Source organism: Pantherophis guttatus, chromosome 1 (genome assembly GCF_059756535.1).
Source record: "Pantherophis guttatus breed Tessera chromosome 1, ASM5975653v1, whole genome shotgun sequence".
NCBI classification, from domain to species: Eukaryota; Metazoa; Chordata; class Lepidosauria; order Squamata; family Colubridae; genus Pantherophis; species Pantherophis guttatus.
The window spans coordinates 346,329,273-346,346,493 of record NC_142063.1 but is presented as its reverse complement, the minus strand read 5'-3'; the positions used below and the strand labels follow the sequence as shown (position 1 = coordinate 346,346,493).

At 45.8% G+C, this 17,221-nt stretch overlaps 1 protein-coding gene across 4 annotated transcripts in view; it reads right to left on the bottom strand.

Moving 5' to 3' along the window:
* The window catches only part of ZSWIM7 (zinc finger SWIM-type containing 7), a 38,310-nt gene that overhangs the window by 12,226 nt on the left and 8,863 nt on the right, over nucleotides 1-17,221 (bottom strand). For all 4 annotated transcript variants that reach the window (XR_015733270.1, XM_087890290.1, XM_087890297.1 and 1 more), the window contains 2 exons: nucleotides 16,914-16,935; nucleotides 7,029-7,131 (listed from right to left, as the gene is read on the bottom strand). Coding sequence is in view for 3 of the 4 variants with exons in the window: in XM_087890290.1 (XP_087746416.1) it covers nucleotides 7,029-7,131; nucleotides 16,914-16,935 (125 nt within the window). In the remaining variant the exon portion in view is untranslated. The remainder of the gene's footprint in view (nucleotides 1-7,028; nucleotides 7,132-16,913; nucleotides 16,936-17,221) is intronic.

Genomic DNA, 17,221 nt, shown 5'->3' with positions numbered 1-17,221 from the left:
TGATCCGATCAGGGCTGTTAACGGAGGCAATCTTTGGAAGAAATATATTATATTTAGTGGGAAATGCAATTTGAATTAGTCCCTTTTTCGGGGACTTAAAAGGCTGATGATTCACGATAATCCGACTGGCCGCTGTGAAAGGAAAGAGGGGAGGGGAGGGGAGGGGAAGGGAAGGGAAGGACAGGAGCGTAATTACAAGCCGAGGGCTGGTCAGATGAAGGGATATTCACGGATGGAGAAAAAATTAAGGGTGGGGCCGCAACCGATTCACAGCCCCAACAGCCACAAAGCTAGCTAGGCGCATGGGCGCACCGGAGGTATTTTCACACAAACGACTTCAGGCGGTAATGGTGGAAACCAGTGGTGGGTTGCCCCCGGTTCGCACCGGTTCTATAGAACGGGTAGTAAAACCGGCGGGAGGCTCCGCCCACCGACCCCGACGTCATCAAAACGCTTCTGCGCATGCGCACGGCCAGTGGTGGGATTCAAATAATTTAACAACCAGTTCTCTGCCCTAATGATTTCTTCCAACAACCAGTTCACCAAACTGCTCAGAAAGTTAACAACCGGTTCTCCCGAAGTGGTGCGAACCGGCTGAATCCCATCACTGCCCTTGGCACTCCGGGCAGTGGTGGGATTCAGCCAGTGGTGGGATTCAAGTAATTTAACAACCGGTTCTCTGCCCTAATGATTTCTTCCAACAACCAGTTCACCAAACTGCTCAGAAAGTTAACAACCGGTTCTCCCGAAGTGGTGCGAACCGGCTGAATCCCATCACTGCCCTTGGCACTCCGGGCAGTGGTGGGATTCAGCCAGTGGTGGGATTCAAGTAATTTAACAACCGGTTCTCTGCCCTAATGATTTCTTCCAACAACCAGTCCACCAAACTGCTCAGAAAGTTAACAACCGGTTCTCCCGAAGTGGTGTGAACCGGCTGAATCCCATCACTGCGCGCGGCCCCACTGTGAACCGGTAGTAAAGGTAAGTAGAACCCACCCCTGGTGGAAACAACACCCAGAATGATCTAGTGCAGTGAAGGCTAACCTTTTACGTCACCGCGTGCTGGCGCGCGTGCTGGAAATGGCACGCGAAACCATCCCGTCTGGACCACGCGGTCTCTCTGGCCTTCGGGAGCGCCGAAACCCGGTAGAGCAGCGTTCCGTCATGCATGTGCGAGCTGGTACTCGAACGTCTGGTTTCCGGCACAGACTCGTGGCCAACGAACAGCTGGCTGTCGCGCATGTGCGTGACATAAACCCGGAGGTTTGGGTGCTGGCTCGCGCATGAGTGACGGAAAACTGCTCTTCCGGGTTTCGTGGATCCCGCATGCGCGAAGGCCTGCTGACCGGCACACGTGTGTGCACAGGAACACAGACGAGGAGCCAGCGAGGCAGCGCATCCCTCACGGGATGGTTCTGCGTGCCGCTTCCGGTACGCGTTCTGTAGGTTCACCAACATGGATCTAGTGCTTAAGGCTAGAAACCAGGAGACGTGAGTTCTAGTTCGGCCTTAGGCATGAAAGCTGCCTGGGTGACTTTGGGCCAATCACAAGGCGACAGGGAATTCTAGTCCCACCTTAGCCATGAAAGCCGGCTGGGTGACTTCGGGCCAATCACATGGCGACAAGGAGTTCTAGTCCCACTTTAACTATGAAAGTCGGCTGGGTGACTTCGTTGGGCCAATCACCAGGCGACAGGGAGTTCTAGTCCCACCTTAGCCATGAAAGCCGGCTGAGTGACTTCGGGCCAATCACTAGGAAACGTTGAGTTCTAGTCTAACCTTAGGCATGAAAGCCGGCTGGGTGACTCTGTACCAATCATTAGGTGAGAGGGAGTTCTAGTCCCACCTTAACCATGAAAGCCGGCTGGGTGACTTCGGTGACTTCGGGCCAATCACAAGGCGACAAGGAGTTCTAGTCCCACCTTAGCCATGAAAGCCGGCTGAGTGACTTCGGGCCAATCACTAGGAAACGTTGAGTTCTAGTCTAACCTTAGGCCGGCTGGGTGACTCTGTACCAATCATTAGGTGAGAGGGAGTTCTAATCCCACCTTAACCATGAAAGTCGGCTGGGTGACTTCGTTGGGCCAATCACCAGGCGACAGGGAGTTCTAGTCCCACCTTAGCCATGAAAGCCGGCTGGGTGTTTTTAGGCCAATCACCAGGAGACTTGTGAGTTCTAGTCCTCCTTAGGCACGCAACCTGGCTGGGTATAAATTTAGTCCAGTCCTTCTCTCTCAGCCTAACCTACCTCACAGGGTTGTTGTTGTGGTGGTGGGGGAACTAGGAGGAAGAAGGATATATTCCTTGCCTTGTGTTATTTGTACAAAAAAAATAAATAAGGTGGGATGCAAATCAATAAACAAACAAACAAACAAGACCCCAGCCAATGGACAGCGATCCTATCCCCCACTCTTGCATAGGGTGGCATTCAGCCCAGTTTGCACGAACCGGTCGTGGCCACGGCGATATGCCGTCCTTTTTAGCCACGTTTTCTAAGCCGTACGGCGAACTGGTTGTAAACGGGTGTGAAACCGACCTCTGGGTGCTACCTTATGCGAGGGTGGGGGGGACAGGAATCAAGATGTCCGAAATAGGCACATGGGAAACGGAGTCCTATCTCTGCGGCCACGGAGGCTTCGTTTTTAGAAAGGAATTTCCAATAACCAAGATAACAGACGCGAAGTAGACGATTTCGTCAGTTGTTTTGGAAGCTGGAATGACCTGGGAAGAAAGGCTCACCTTTGCTGGGATTGTGTCAATCTTATTCTCTTATCTCTGGAGCGGTCTGTCTCAACTTTGGGGAATTTATGACGGGTGGACTTCAAGCCCGGGAATTGCCCAGCCTAAATGCTTTAAGAGGAGTGGGCTTCCCCTCCCAGAATCCCCCAGCCAGCATCCTTTAAGAGGGGTGCGCTTCCCCTCCCAGAATCCCCCAGCCAGCATGCTTTATGAGGGGTGGGCTTCCCCTCCCAGAATCCCCCAGCCAGCATCCTTTAAGAGGGGTGCGCTTCCCCTCCCAGAATCCCCCAGCCAGCATGCTTTAAGAGGGGTGGGCTTCCCCTCCCAGAATCCCCCAGCCAGCATGCTTTAAGAGGGGTGGGCTTCCCCTCCCAGAATCCCCCAGCCAGCATGCTTTATGAGGGGTGGGCTTCCCCTCCCAGAATCCCCCAGCCAGCATCCTTTAAGAGGGGTGGGCTTCCCCTCCCAGAATCCCCCAGCCAGCATGCTTTAAGAGGGGTGGGCTTCCCCTCCCAGAATCCCCCAGCCAGCATGCTTTATGAGGGGTGGGCTTCCCCTCCCAGAATCCCCCAGCCAGCATGCTTTATGAGGGGTGGGCTTCCCCTCCCAGAATCCCCCAGCCAGCATCCTTTAAGAGGGGTGGGCTTCCCCTCCCAGAATCCCCCAGCCAGCATGCTTTATGAGGGGTGGGCTTCCCCTCCCAGAATCCCCCAGCCAGCATCCTTTAAGAGGGGTGCGCTTCCCCTCCCAGAATCCCCCAGCCAGCATGCTTTAAGAGGGGTGGGCTTCCCCTCCCAGAATCCCCCAGCCAGCATGCTTTAAGAGGGGTGGGCTTCCCCTCCCAGAATCCCCCAGCCAGCATCCTTTAAGAGGGGTGGGCTTCCCCTCCCAGAATCCCCCAGCCAGCATCCTTTAAGAGGGGTGGGCTTCCCCTCCCAGAATCCCCCAGCCAGCATCCTTTAAGAGGGGTGGGCTTCCCCTCCCAGAATCCCCCAGCCAGCATCCTTTAAGAGGGGTGGGCTTCCCCTCCCAGAATCCCCCAGCCAGCATGCTTTAAGAGGGGTGGGCTTCCCCTCCCAGAATCCCCCAGCCAGCATGCTTTAAGAGGGGTGGGCTTCCCCTCCCAGAATCCCCCAGCCAGCATGCTTTAAGAGGGGTGGGCTTCCCCTCCCAGAATCCCCCAGCCAGCATCCTTTAAGAGGGGTGGGCTTCCCCTCCCAGAATCCCCCAGCCAGCATGCTTTAAGAGGGGTGGGCTTCCCCTCCCAGAATCCCCCAGCCAGCATGCTTTAAGAGGGGTGGGCTTCCCCTCCCAGAATCCCCCAGCCAGCATGCTTTAAGAGGGGTGGGCTTCCCCTCCCAGAATCCCCCAGCCAGCATCCTTTAAGAGGGGTGGGCTTCCCCTCCCAGAATCCCCCAGCCAGCATGCTTTAAGAGGGGTGGGCTTCCCCTCCCAGAATCCCCCAGCCAGCATGCTTTAAGAGGGGTGGGCTTCCCCTCCCAGAATCCCCCAGCCAGCATCCTTTAAGAGGGGTGGGCTTCCCCTCCCAGAATCCCCCAGCCTGCATGCTTTAAGAGGGGTGGGCTTCCCCTCCCAGAATCCCCCAGCCAGCATCCTTTAAGAGGGGTGGGCTTCCCCTCCCAGAATCCCCCAGCCAGCATCCTTTAAGAGGGGTGGGCTTCCCCTCCCAGAATCCCCCAGCCAGCATCCTTTAAGAGGGGTGGGCTTCCCCTCCCAGAATCCCCCAGCCAGCATGCTTTAAGAGGGGTGGGCTTCCCCTCCCAGAATCCCCCAGCCAGCATGCTTTAAGAGGGGTGGGCTTCCCCTCCCAGAATCCCCCAGCCAGCATGCTTTAAGAGGGGTGGGCTTCCCCTCCCAGAATCCCCCAGCCAGCATCCTTTAAGAGGGGTGGGCTTCCACTCCCAGAATCCCCCAGCCAGCATGCTTTAAGAGGGCGGACTTCCACTCCCAGAATCCCCCAGCCAGCATCCTTTAAGAGGGGTGGGCTTCCCCTCCCAGAATCCCCCAGCCTGCATGCTTTAAGAGGGCGGACTTCCACTCCCAGAATCCCCCAGCCAGCCGTGCTTTAAGAGGGCGGACTTCCACTCCCAGAATCCCCCAGCCAGCATCCTTTAAGATGGATGGACTTCCACTCCCAGAATTCCCCAGCCTGCATGCTTTAGGATGGGTGGGCTTCCACTCCCAAAATCCCCCAGCCAGACTTCCACTCCCAGAATCCCCCAGCCAGCCATGCTTTAAGAGGGCGGACTTCCACTCCCAGAATCCCCCAGCCAGCCATGCTTTAAGAGGGCGGACTTCCACTCCCAGAATCCCCCAGCCAGCATGCTTTAAGAGGGCGGACTTCCACTCCCAGAATCCCCCAGCCAGCATCCTTTAAGAGGGGTGGGCTTCCCCTCCCAGAATCCCCCAGCCTGCATGCTTTAAGAGGGGTGGGCTTCCCCTCCCAGAATCCCCCAGCCAGCATCCTTTAAGAGGGGTGGGCTTCCACTCCCAGAACTCCCCAGCTGGCATGCTTTAGGATGGGTGGGCTTCCACTCCCAAAATCCCCCAGCCAGACTTCCACTCCCAGAATCCCCCAGCCAGCATGCTTTAAGAGAGATGGACTTCAACCTATGATGGCTGGGGAATTCTGGGAGTGGAAGTCCACCCATCTTAAGGTTGAAAACACTGCTCTGGGGAGACAGGAGAATCCCCCCCCAAAAGAGGGGGGGGTATCGGTGCAGGAAAACTGGCCCAGCACCCACCCAGCAGCCCCTTATAATCCAGCGCTCCCCTTCTCAAGCAGAGTTGGGGAGAGAATTTTAGTTCCCTGGGCACATGGGACACAATACGGTCCTCGTGTTTTTCGTCCGCCGTGAAACGAACCCGTCTCTCTTGCTCCCCCCCCACTCCTCTTTGTGATCGACAACTCATTTTTTTCAGCCTGGCATGTTTAATCCATTTACTCCCGCCCTACAGGGCGGGCTGCCATATGAACGAGGGGGTAATTAAGATGAAAATCACCTCGAAATCCCAAATAGAATAACGGAGATAAATGGACGGAAGCAAAGCAGCCAGCCGTGGACGAGGAAGGCGGGGAGGTGTCGGAAGGGAGGAGGGAGAGTGCCGAGTTCGAAAGAGGAACACGGCGCACACACACACCCCGAGGCTGGGGAACGGATTTGGGGAGTCCCCACTCTTTGGTTCCTTCCATTGAACCAACGAGGTTAGGTTTTGGATGCTGGCTACAGGAGTCCTCAACTTATGGCCATTTGTTTAAGGATGGTTCGAGGTTACGACGACACCGGAAAAAAAACGACTTAGGGCAGTTTTTCACACTTACGACCGTTGCAGCGCCCCCGTGATCGAAATTCAGAGGCTTGGCAACTGGCATGTACTTATGACGGTTGCACTTTCCATCGTTGGGGGTTGGATTTGAAGATCTCCAAGGTCCCTTCTAATCTAATCTAATCTAATCTAATCTAATCTAATCTAATCTAATCTAATCTAATCTAATCTAATCTAATCTAATCTAATCTAATCTAATCTCGTTTTATTTTCTATTTTCTATTCTATTGTTCTATTCTATTCCATTATTTTCAAATTCTGTTCTATTCTACTTTCTACTTTCTATTCTATTATTTCCAAATTCTAATTCTATTCTAATTCTACCCTGTTTCCCCCAAAATAAGACACCCCCTGATAATAAGCCCAATCGGGCTTTTGAACGCATGGCAATAAGGCCAAGCGCTTATTTCAGGGTTCAAAAAAAATATAAGACAGGGTCTTATTTTTATTTATTAATTTTTTAATTGGTTCGATTTATATGCCGCCCTTCTCCGGAGACTCAGGGCGGCTTACAATGCGTTAAGCAAAAGCCTTCATACTTTTGTATATACCTGCTTAGTAGGGCTTTCGGGGCCCCCCCAAGCGGTGTTCTTTTTTATACAAAGTCATCTTATTGCCCCCACAAACCGGGTCCTCATTTTACCTACCTCGGAAGGACGGAAGGCTGAGTCAACCTTGAGCCTGGTGAGATTTGAACTCGCAGTAATTGCAGGCAGCTGGTGCTACTTAACAGCACTTTAGTCTGCTGCGCCACCAAGGCTCTTATTTCTTATTTTCGGGGAAACATGGTAATTCTAATTCTAATTCTAATTCTAATTCTAATTCTAATTCTAATTCTAATTCTAATTCTAATTCTAATTCTATTCTGACTTTCTGCTCTTCCGTTATTGGGCTCAAAGGACGTGCACAGGTATGTTGGCAGGTAGAGGAAGGAGCCGTACCTGATATACTGCCCTCCCGCTTGGAGACACGAACCGTGTGACCGACTGACGATCCACCAAATCCAGAGCTGGGACGACAGACGTCCCAAAGAGGAACCTCAGCCTAGGAAGACGGAAAAGAGAAACCAATATTTTACCATCTCCCTCCTCTTGTTCTGAAGATACCTTTAAAACCTGGGGCAGCCTTTCTTCAGAATACATATTCACCATTTAAAAAGAAGATTATCGACGGAACATAGTTAGTCCTCGACTTACAACCACAAGGGGGAGCCCCACAATTTTCATTGCTAAGCCAGACAGTTGTTAAGTGAGTTTCGCCCCATTTTTACAGCCATTCTTGCCGCCGTTGTTAAGTGAATCACTGCAGTTGTGAAGTGGTTGTTAAGTGAATCTGGCTTCCCCACAAAAGGGGATCACGTCAGGGGTGGGTTCTACTTACCTTTACTACTGGTTCGCGACGGGATCGCACGCATGCGCAGATCGTCTATGATGACATCCAGGTGGGTGGGCGGAGCTTCCCCCCCCCCAGTTTTACTACCGGTTCGCAAGAACCGGACTGAACCGGAGGCAACCCACCACTGGATCACATGACCCTGGGACACTGCAGGCGTCATAAATAGGAGCCGGTTGCCACTCGTCTATTGTGGCCCGTCAGTGGCCTGTGCTGCTAGTAGCTGATTCCGACAGCAAGGAGGCTGGTTTGGTGCTGCGCCAGCAGCCTGTGCAGCTGGCGCTCGAGTCGGACAGTGAGGAGGCTGGAGAAGATGTGGTGCCAGAGGCGGGGATTCAGCCAGGGCCTTCAGAACCTCCAGAAGCTCCCATAAGTGAAGAGGACGAAGAGGAGGAGCCTCTTCTCGATGCATGGGCGCGCAGAGCTGCCAAAAGGCAGGAGTGGTTCCTCAGGAGGAGGTCTCCTCGAGAGTAAGGCTTGGGGCTAATTGGCCACTCCCTTAGCCTATTTAAGGAAGGACGACGACTGAGGCAATTTGCAGGGAACAACTTCGTTCACTCTCCTTCGCGTCCTGATCTTAGTTCTCTTATCAGCTTCCTGCAAATTGCTTCTGGGCTTTCTGCCAACCACAGTAAGATTACGGTTATTTATTCTTTGGATTCTTGTAGGCTGTTAAGAAAGTTAATTAACAGCCTTTGTTTGAAAAAAAGACTGATTTAATTTAGTAAGCTAAGGTTTGTACAGACTTTGTGTGTGCTGCGTTCTTTGGGGTCAGTAGCTGGGGCAGAACAGTGTCTCAATTTTGATCACGGGGATTCTGCAACGGTAGTACGTGTAGTAACAGTATTTTTCAGTGCCGTTGTTAACTCCGAACGGTCGCAAAACAAATGGTTGTAAGTCAAGGACCACCAATAAACAGGTTCAGGGCCTGCCTTGGGGACTAAATGCAAGAGCCATCGTAATGGCTCCTTCCTAGAACAGTGTTACGATAATAGTGTATTGTATCTTTGTAGTATTTTATTTGTTATAGGTTTATCTTTTTAATATTGTGAGCCGCCCAGAGGGACCCAGTGGTGAGCTGGGCCGTCAGGAAATTTAAATAAATAAAAATAAAATAAAAAGATTGCCTCCCCCCTCCTCAAAAAAACCCAGAACTTTAAATTTCTATAAATGGAAAATACAGGTAGTCCTCGACTTATGACAGCTCGTTTAGTGACCGTTCGAAGTTAGAACGGAATTGGGAAAAAGTGACTTATGACCGTTTTTCACACTTAACGACCGTTGCAGCATCCCCAGCAGCATCAAAATTCGGACGCTTGGCAACTGACTCATATTTATGACTGTCGCAGTGTCCCGGGGTCACGAGATCCCCTATTTTGCGAGCTTCTGACCAGCCAAGTCGACGGGGGGGGGGGCAGATTCACTTAACAACCATGTAACTAACTGAACAGTTGCAATGATCCATTTAACAACGGTGGCAAGGTAGGTCGTAAAAAATGGGACAAAATAACGCCGAGTAACTTTTCTACTATTTCACACTTATTAACCGTCTCACTTAGCAACAGAAATGTGGGGCTCCGCTGTGGTCGTAACTTGAGGACTACCTGTAGAGGAAAAAAAAAATCAATTTCAATTCAAACCTTTATTGTCAATGCACAACAGGTGTACAATGAAATTGAACTAGACGGTTCTTTCTCTGTGTCATGTAATATATGTGGGTAGGTGCATAATTTTGTATTTATTTATTTATTCCGTCATGTTTATGTAGTGTATATTGGAGGCGGTGACCCATTCCATTCTATTCTATCCTTCTATTGTATTCTAATTTTCTATTCTACTGTTACTGCCACCAATGACCTCCCACCGACCGGTGCGCTCCCACAGAGAGGGTCTCCTCGGGGTGCCATCGGCCAAGCAATGTAGACTGGTGGCCCCCAGGGGTGTGGCCTTCTCTGTGGGGGCACCTGCCCTCTGGAATCAACTGCCCCCAGAGATACGAAGGATTCATGACCTCGGTGCCTTTCGCCGTGCCCTGAAGACTTTTCTTTTTCAGCAAGCCGGGCTGGCTTAACACTTTTTAAAAAAAATGTTTTTAATAGGTTTGTTATTGTTCTTTTAATTATGGGGCCAAACGCATATATATCTCTGTATTTTAATGTTTGTATCTATGTTTTTTACTTTGGCTGTACACCGCCCTGAGTCCTTCGGGAGAAGGGCGGTATATAAATTTGATAATAAATAAATAAATAAAAATTGTATTCTATTCTAATATTCTAATTTTCCATTCTTCTAAATATTCTATTCTATTCTATTCTATTCTATTCTATTCTATTCTATTCTATTCTATTCTAATATTCTAATTTTCCATTCTTCTAAATATTCTATTCTATTCTATTCTATTCTATTCTATTCTATTCTATTCTATTCTATTCTATTCTAATATTCTAATTTTCCATTCTTCTAAATATTCTATTCTATTCTATTCTATTCTATTCTAATATTCTAATTTTCCATTCTTCTAAATATTCTATTCTATTCTATTCTATTCTATTCTATTCTATTCTATTCTATTCTATTCTATTCTATTCTATTCTATTCTAATATTCTAATTTTCCATTCTTCTAAATATTCTATTCTATTCTATTCTATTCTATTCTATTCTATTCTATTCTATTCTATTCTAATATTCTAATTTTCTATTCCATTCTATTCCATTCCATTCCATTCCATTCCATTCTATTCTATTCTAATATTCTAATTTTCTATTCCACTCTATTCCACTCTATTCCATTCCATTCCATTCCATTCCATTCTAATATTCTAATTTTCCATTCTTCTAAATATTCTATTCTATTCTATTCTAATTTTTTATTCTATTCTATTCTATTCTATTCTAATATTCTAATTTTTCCATTCTTCTAAATATTCTATTCTATTCTATTCTATTCTATTCTATTCTATTCTATTCTATTCTATTCTATTCTATTCTACTTTGACCCTTTGAGAACTGCATGCAACGAAATTTCATTTTAATGTATGCCGGGTAGTGTACATTCAAAGTGACAATAAAGTTAGTCTAAGACTAAGTAATTTATTTTAGTCACTTGGGGGATGTTATTCCAGGAATTTCTTCTCCAGGAGTTGAAGGGTTCTGCTGGGGAGTCTCTCACAAATACGGGAAGGACCTCGCATTGGGAATGTGCAAGGACCACGTTGTAGTTCCTTGATGGGGAGGCCTTGAATATAATGGGGTAAGCAAGGTGGAACTGAACCGAAATAACTTGCAATACTGCATAGGAAGGAACCGGAAGGAACCTGGGCTTGAAATGCAATCATATTTCTGGAGGCTGGCAATGAGTAACAACTTTGGCCCGGAAACCGATGAGAAAAATGTAGAAGTTGGTTTGATTTACTTGATGCCTTCTGTTTTTCTACTCAAGCAAGGCTAGAGAAGTTTTTTTTGGCTAGCGAGGAACATAAGGAACATTACCTGCTTGAAAAGTTGAACAGAATTGAGATTTTAAGGAGAGATCAGCAGAATTCAACAGAATTGAGAATTCAGAATTGCCTGCTTGAAAAATTTGGCAGAATGGAGAATTTAGACATCAGGAGAATTGAAAATTCAGAATCGTCTACTTGAACAGTTCAGCAGAATCGAGAGGAGAATTCAGTGGAATTCAGCTAAACTGAGGTCAGAATCGCCTGCTTGTAAAATTTAGCCGAATTGAGAATTTAGAATCAAGCAGGATTTAGCCGAATTCAGAATTGCCTACTTGAAAAGTTCAGAAGGATCGAGAATTTAGGAGATTCGGAATTCAAGTGAATTGAGAATTCAGAATTGTCTGCTTGAAAAGTTCAGAAGAATTGAAAATTTAGGAAATTCAGAATTCAACTGAATTGAGAATTCAGAACTGTTTGCTTGAAAAATCCAGCAGAACTGAGAATGCAAGGGAATTCATGAGAACTGAGAAATTCAGCAAAATTCCCTGCTTTGCAACCTTGAGAAAAAGGCATGCCACAACTTGCTCGAGACGCCATTCCTTCGCTTCCAATTACAGGTTGTCCTTGGCTACGACCACAGTTGAGCCCAAATTTTCCGTTGCTAAGCGAGACATTCGTTAAGTGAGTTTTGCCCCATTTTACGAACTTTCTTCCCACAATTTGGTAAGCGAATCACTGCGGTTGATAAGTTAGTAACGCAGTTGTGAAGTGAATCGGGCTTCCCCATGGACTTTAGAATAGAATAGTATAACAGAGTTCGAAGGGACCTTTGGAGGTCTTCTAGTCCAACCCCCTGCTTAGGCAGAAAACCCTACGCCACTTCAGACAAATGGTTATCCAATCTCTTATTAAACACTTTGATCTTCTTTGCTTTGCTTGTCAGGTCACAAAGGGGGATCCGGGGACCAAGGGACACTCCAAAAGACCGTCATAAATATGAGTCAGTTGCCAAGTATCTGAATTTTGATCACACGATCATGGAGGGGGCGGGGATGTTCCCATGGCCGTAAGCGTGGAAAAACGATCATCAGTCTCTTTTTCCCCAGTACCATTGTAACTTTGAATGGTCGCTAAATGAACCGTTGTATGTCGAGGACGTATCGATCAAATTTGTTTACATTTTAAACGAAGGGCTGTGTGCCCTTCGCAAACGAGTGACAGATGCTCCTGTAAAATGCCTGTTTTTGTTTTAATTCAGGTCAAAACCTGTAAGTGGAAAGTCTAGATAGGTCTTTTAATTTCGATGAACTTCAACTCCCAGAATTCCCCGGTAGGCAACTGGACCGATTGAAAACCAGGATCCGACTTTCTATTATTAATGGAAGGGGAATAGCTCCAATCCCATCTCGGCTGCCAGGACAGGATTTGCCACGTAGGACACAGAACCGCTGACCTTAATCTGGACCTCCGGCCTGAGCGATGCCCGGCAGATGGACGGGGTCTCGAAAGCCGAGAGAAATTAGCCGATAATCTTCTTTGTGGAATAAAAGGATGAGAAACTGATGGAGCAAAATTCCCAAACCAAAGCTAGGTTTCCTTGGCCTCCTCTTTGGGAAGGTGGGACAGGCAGGTTGGGGGCACTGAGGGTCTTTACACAAGCCTCTCTCTGCTTGGGAGGTGGCCATTTCTCAGGAAAACCCCCAAATCTCATTCACCCATTTTAATCCGGCCCAGAGTTTCTCAAAAGCGGCGATTTTAAGATGTGCGGACTTCAACTCCCAGAATTCCCTCAGCCAGCCTGAGGGAATTCTGGGAGTTGAAGTCTGCAACTCTTAAAATTAAAACAAGGATTTAGCCTTTCTACTTTGATTTTTTAATCTTTTTTAAAACATCTTTTCTTTCCAATTAAATTTTATTGCGTTAAAAGGATCTATCTGTCTATCTATCTATCTATCTATCTATCTATCTATCTATCTATCTATCTATCTATCTATCTATCTATCTATCATCTATCTATCTATCTATCTATCTATCTATCTATCTATCTATCTATCTATCTATCTATCTATCCATCCATCCATCTACCTACCTACCTACCTACCTACCTACCTACCTATCTGCAGTAGTGGCCAAAATTGTGGAAACCTTTTTGGGAAAAGTTTATTTTCTAAAACTAGCTAATAACACCCCTTTTTTTTTTGAGTAGTACCATAAAATTATATATCAATGGGAAGATAATTTAATCAAGAATGTAATACAATAACTTATGTGAAGGATTTGCTATTAGAATAGCAGTTACAGTAGAAAGAAGAAAAGTGAAACACGTAGAAAAAACGAGATATACCAAAATGATCCGCATGTCAATTAATCCTTAGTTGGGTAACTTTTAGCATGAATGAGGGCTTTACAACGTCTTCCCATGGAGGGAATCAAGTCTTTGAGTTCTGCAGCTGTTCTAATGTGAAACCAAGATGGAATGATGGCTTCTATGAACTGGGTTTTATTGCTGGGTCGCTTCTGACTAACCAGTTTCTTTAGTCGGCTCCCTAGATTTTCCATTGGGTTAAGAAGGTCTGGGCTATTCCCAGGCCATTCCAGCAGGATTATCTTGAAACTGCAAACAAAAGTGGTGTTATTAGCCATCAAACCTCAAAAATACACTTTTCCCAAAAGGTTTCCACAATTTTGGCCACTACTGTATGTATGTATGTATGTATGTATGTATGTATGTATGTATGTATGTATGTATGTGTCTGTCTGTCTGTCTGTCTGTCTGTCTGTCTATCATCATCATCATCATCTTCATCATCATCATTTAATAACCCCATAATCCTTTGCGGGGTGGAATCTGGCCAACTGAATGGAGCTAGCAGAGCATTTAATGGCTGGATCCCCTTCCTGTCGCCAATGCAGAGTTTTGTTCAGCAAATACATTCTCATTGTGCCCAGAGAGAGAAATATCTGCCTCTACATAGGATCGAACTCACAGCCTCCTGTTTCTGGGCTTTTTTTTCTTTTTTTTTCTTTTTTTCTTTTTTCTTCTTCTAGTGAATTGTGATTTCACTGAACTAGGGCTGCATAATATCTTGGCTTACGTAGGTAGAACCTGGCTAAAGAGAGATACACATAAAACCTACGAAAAAGAAAGAAAAACACACACACACACACACATATATATATATACTAGGCAGCATAGGGCCTGCTGGCTGCCAGAAGAAAAAAAGCCCAGAATCGAGTGAATGTGACTCCACTGAGCTAGGGCTGTAGAAAAATCTTGGTTACGTAGGAAAAACCTGGCTAAAAGAAAAACACACATAAAACCTACGAAAAAGTAAGAATATATATATATATATATTGTTTATATAAAACTTGATTCACTCAAAGCTCAACAGTATGGCGGCCATCTTGACTTCCTTGCCCTCATGTTCTTCAGTCCACCTCACCTCTTCGTGTAATTAAAAGTTCTGCAAGAAGAGAGCTACCAGGAAGGAAACGGAGAGAGACCGAGCACCCCAGAAAGCCACATTCTCTGCTGTGCACCTTAAAACCCATGTGTACCACTTCCCTAGTTTGTGGGTCTGCGTAGCTGACGCTCGCAAAACAACCCTCGAAGGGCAAAAGCCGTTTCTACCGTTGCAACAGCCGCACGCAATAAACGAAAGCCACGTGGGGATTTATATACACCAATGAATATTTTGCAGCATGAATGAGAGCTAAGTGCACTCTGTTGCAGCTCTGTTTTGTGTACCCTCACACCCCGGATCAGGCTCTTCTGCGGAAGCCACAACAAAAAGCCGCAAAATGGACTTTGCAAAAATAAATAAATAAATAAATCTGAATTTGGAGCTTTCTCTGCATTGGGTGGGGTGGAATTGTTTCCTCTGGCCGGAAACCCTACACAGGTAGTCCTTGGCTTATGACCACAATTGAGCCCAAAATTTATGTGGTTAAGTGAGACGTTTGTTTGTTTCCCCCCACTTTTAAAAAAACATTTTTATTAGGTTATAAAATATTATAAAATACAAAAGTAAATAAAAGTATGATTCAGTGGGCAAGGAGTTTTGGATATAATGTGATGCTTGAACAATGGAAAAAATATGTGGACTAAGGGTTGAAAAATTACTTTAAATTATTATTTAAAAGAGAACTTTTATAAGATGATGTATCACTGATATTTAACCCGAGATATCTAAGACGAATAAAGGTATGTCAAATGAATGTTGGAAGTGTAAGAATGAAGAAGGTGGACATGCGATAAAGCAAAAAAAATAAAAATTGGAATATGATTCACAACTCTAATACAGAAAATCCTGAAAATGGAGATAGAAATGAAACCAGAATTTTTCCTTTTGGGATTAACGGAAAAGAACTGGAGAAAAAAAAATGAGACTTTGCTACTATACAGTAGCGGCCAAATCTTTGGGGAAATCTTTTGGGAAAAGTGCATTTTCTAAAACTAGCTAATAACACCACTTATTTTTGGAGTAGTACCATAAAATTATATATCAATGGAAAGATAATTTAATCAAGAATGTAATGCAATCACTTTTAGGAAGGATTTGCTATGAGAATAGCAGTTACAGTATAAAGTAGAAAAGTGAAACACGTAGAAAAAACGAGATATACAAAAATGATCCCCATGTCAGTTAATCCTTAGTTGGGTCACCTTTAGCCTGAATGATGGCCTTACAACGTCTTCCCATGGAATGAACCAAGTCTTTTAGTTCTGCAGCTGTTATGATGTGAAGCCAAGATTGAATGATGGCTCCTATTAACTGGGTTTTATTGCTGGGTTGCTTCCAAGTAACAAGTTTCTTTAGTCGGCTCCATAGATTTTCAATTGGGTTAAGAAGGTCTGGGCTATTCCCAGGCCATTCCAGCAGTGGAATAGGATTATCTTGAAACTCCCCCCCCCAAAAAAGTGGTGTTATTAGCCATCAAACCTCAAAAATACATTTTTCCCAAAAGGTTTCCACAATTTTAGCCACTACAGTACATGCCGACAGCAGCAAGACGATTGTATGCGTAAAAATGGAAGGACTCTTCGATTCCTACCATGGAAGAATGGATGCAGAAGTCGATGGAGTTGGCTAAATGACAAAACTAATTACTCTGGTTAAAGAAAAGAACTTTCATTTCCAGATGGAAACCGCTTCTGAATTTCGTGCTTGAGGTGGAAAAGAATATAACTTTGAATCTGGGTTTTACAGATTGGATTGATAGATCTTCATAGAAATGACTCGTTCATATTATTATGGAAAAACAAAAAGCTGTGATTTGATGTTAGTGCCCTATTCTACTGCAATAGAGAGAGTCATAAATCAATGCTTCTTTTTCTTTTCTTTTCTTTTCCCTACCCATCCTCATTTCTCTCTCCCCGTTTCCCTGCTCTTTTATTTACTTTTGTAAGTGAGACATATGTTAGGTGGGTTTTGCCCTATTTTTGCCTCCGTTGTTAAGTGAATCACTGCAGTTGTTAAGTTAGTCATACTCCCAGAATCCCCCAGCCAGCATCCTTTAAGAGGGGTGGACTTCCACTCCCAGAATTCCCCAGCTGGAATGCTTTAAGAGGGGTGGACTTCCACTCCCAGAATTCCCCAGCTGGAATGCTTTAAGAGGGGTGGACTTCCACTCCCAGAACTGAAACTCTCTGACAGTTCGAACAATTCATCAGTGGAACAATTTGCCTCCAAAAGCTGTGAATGCTCCAACACTGGAAGTTTTCAAGAAGATGTTGGATAACCATTTGTCTGAAGTGGTGTAGGGTTTCCTGCCTAAGCAGGGGGTTGGACTAGAAGACCTCCAAGGTCCCTTCCAACTCTGTTATTCTATTCTAAGTATAATTCCCCAACTGGTATGCTTTAAGACGGGTGGACTCCCAGAATCCCTCAGCTGGGGTTGCTGAGCTTGAGAAATCCCGCTTTAGATTCAGGTCCTCATTCCAAAACAAAAAGTAGACGAATTAAAAAGCAAGAACAGCCAAAAGTACTCACGCCAGAAGAAGCTCATCCGAAACTGCAAAAAAAGAGAGAGAGGAGAAAAAAAAAATCAATATTAATGTCTTAGAAAGGTGTCGGCTCAAAATATTGTTTACAGGGTAGAGTCGAATAGAATATTTCATGAGTTGGCAAGCAATTTGCCAATCACACGGGCAAAATGAGGGAAGCGTCAGTGGACGGAAACTCATTTTTCTCACGAGGGATAGGGCAACGCTTTGTTCCTGAAAGCTATTTGAGAATCCTCGGGGATTTGGCCAAGCCGCTTGGCTACGGAACAACTGCGGAGTTGAGATGAAAAGAAA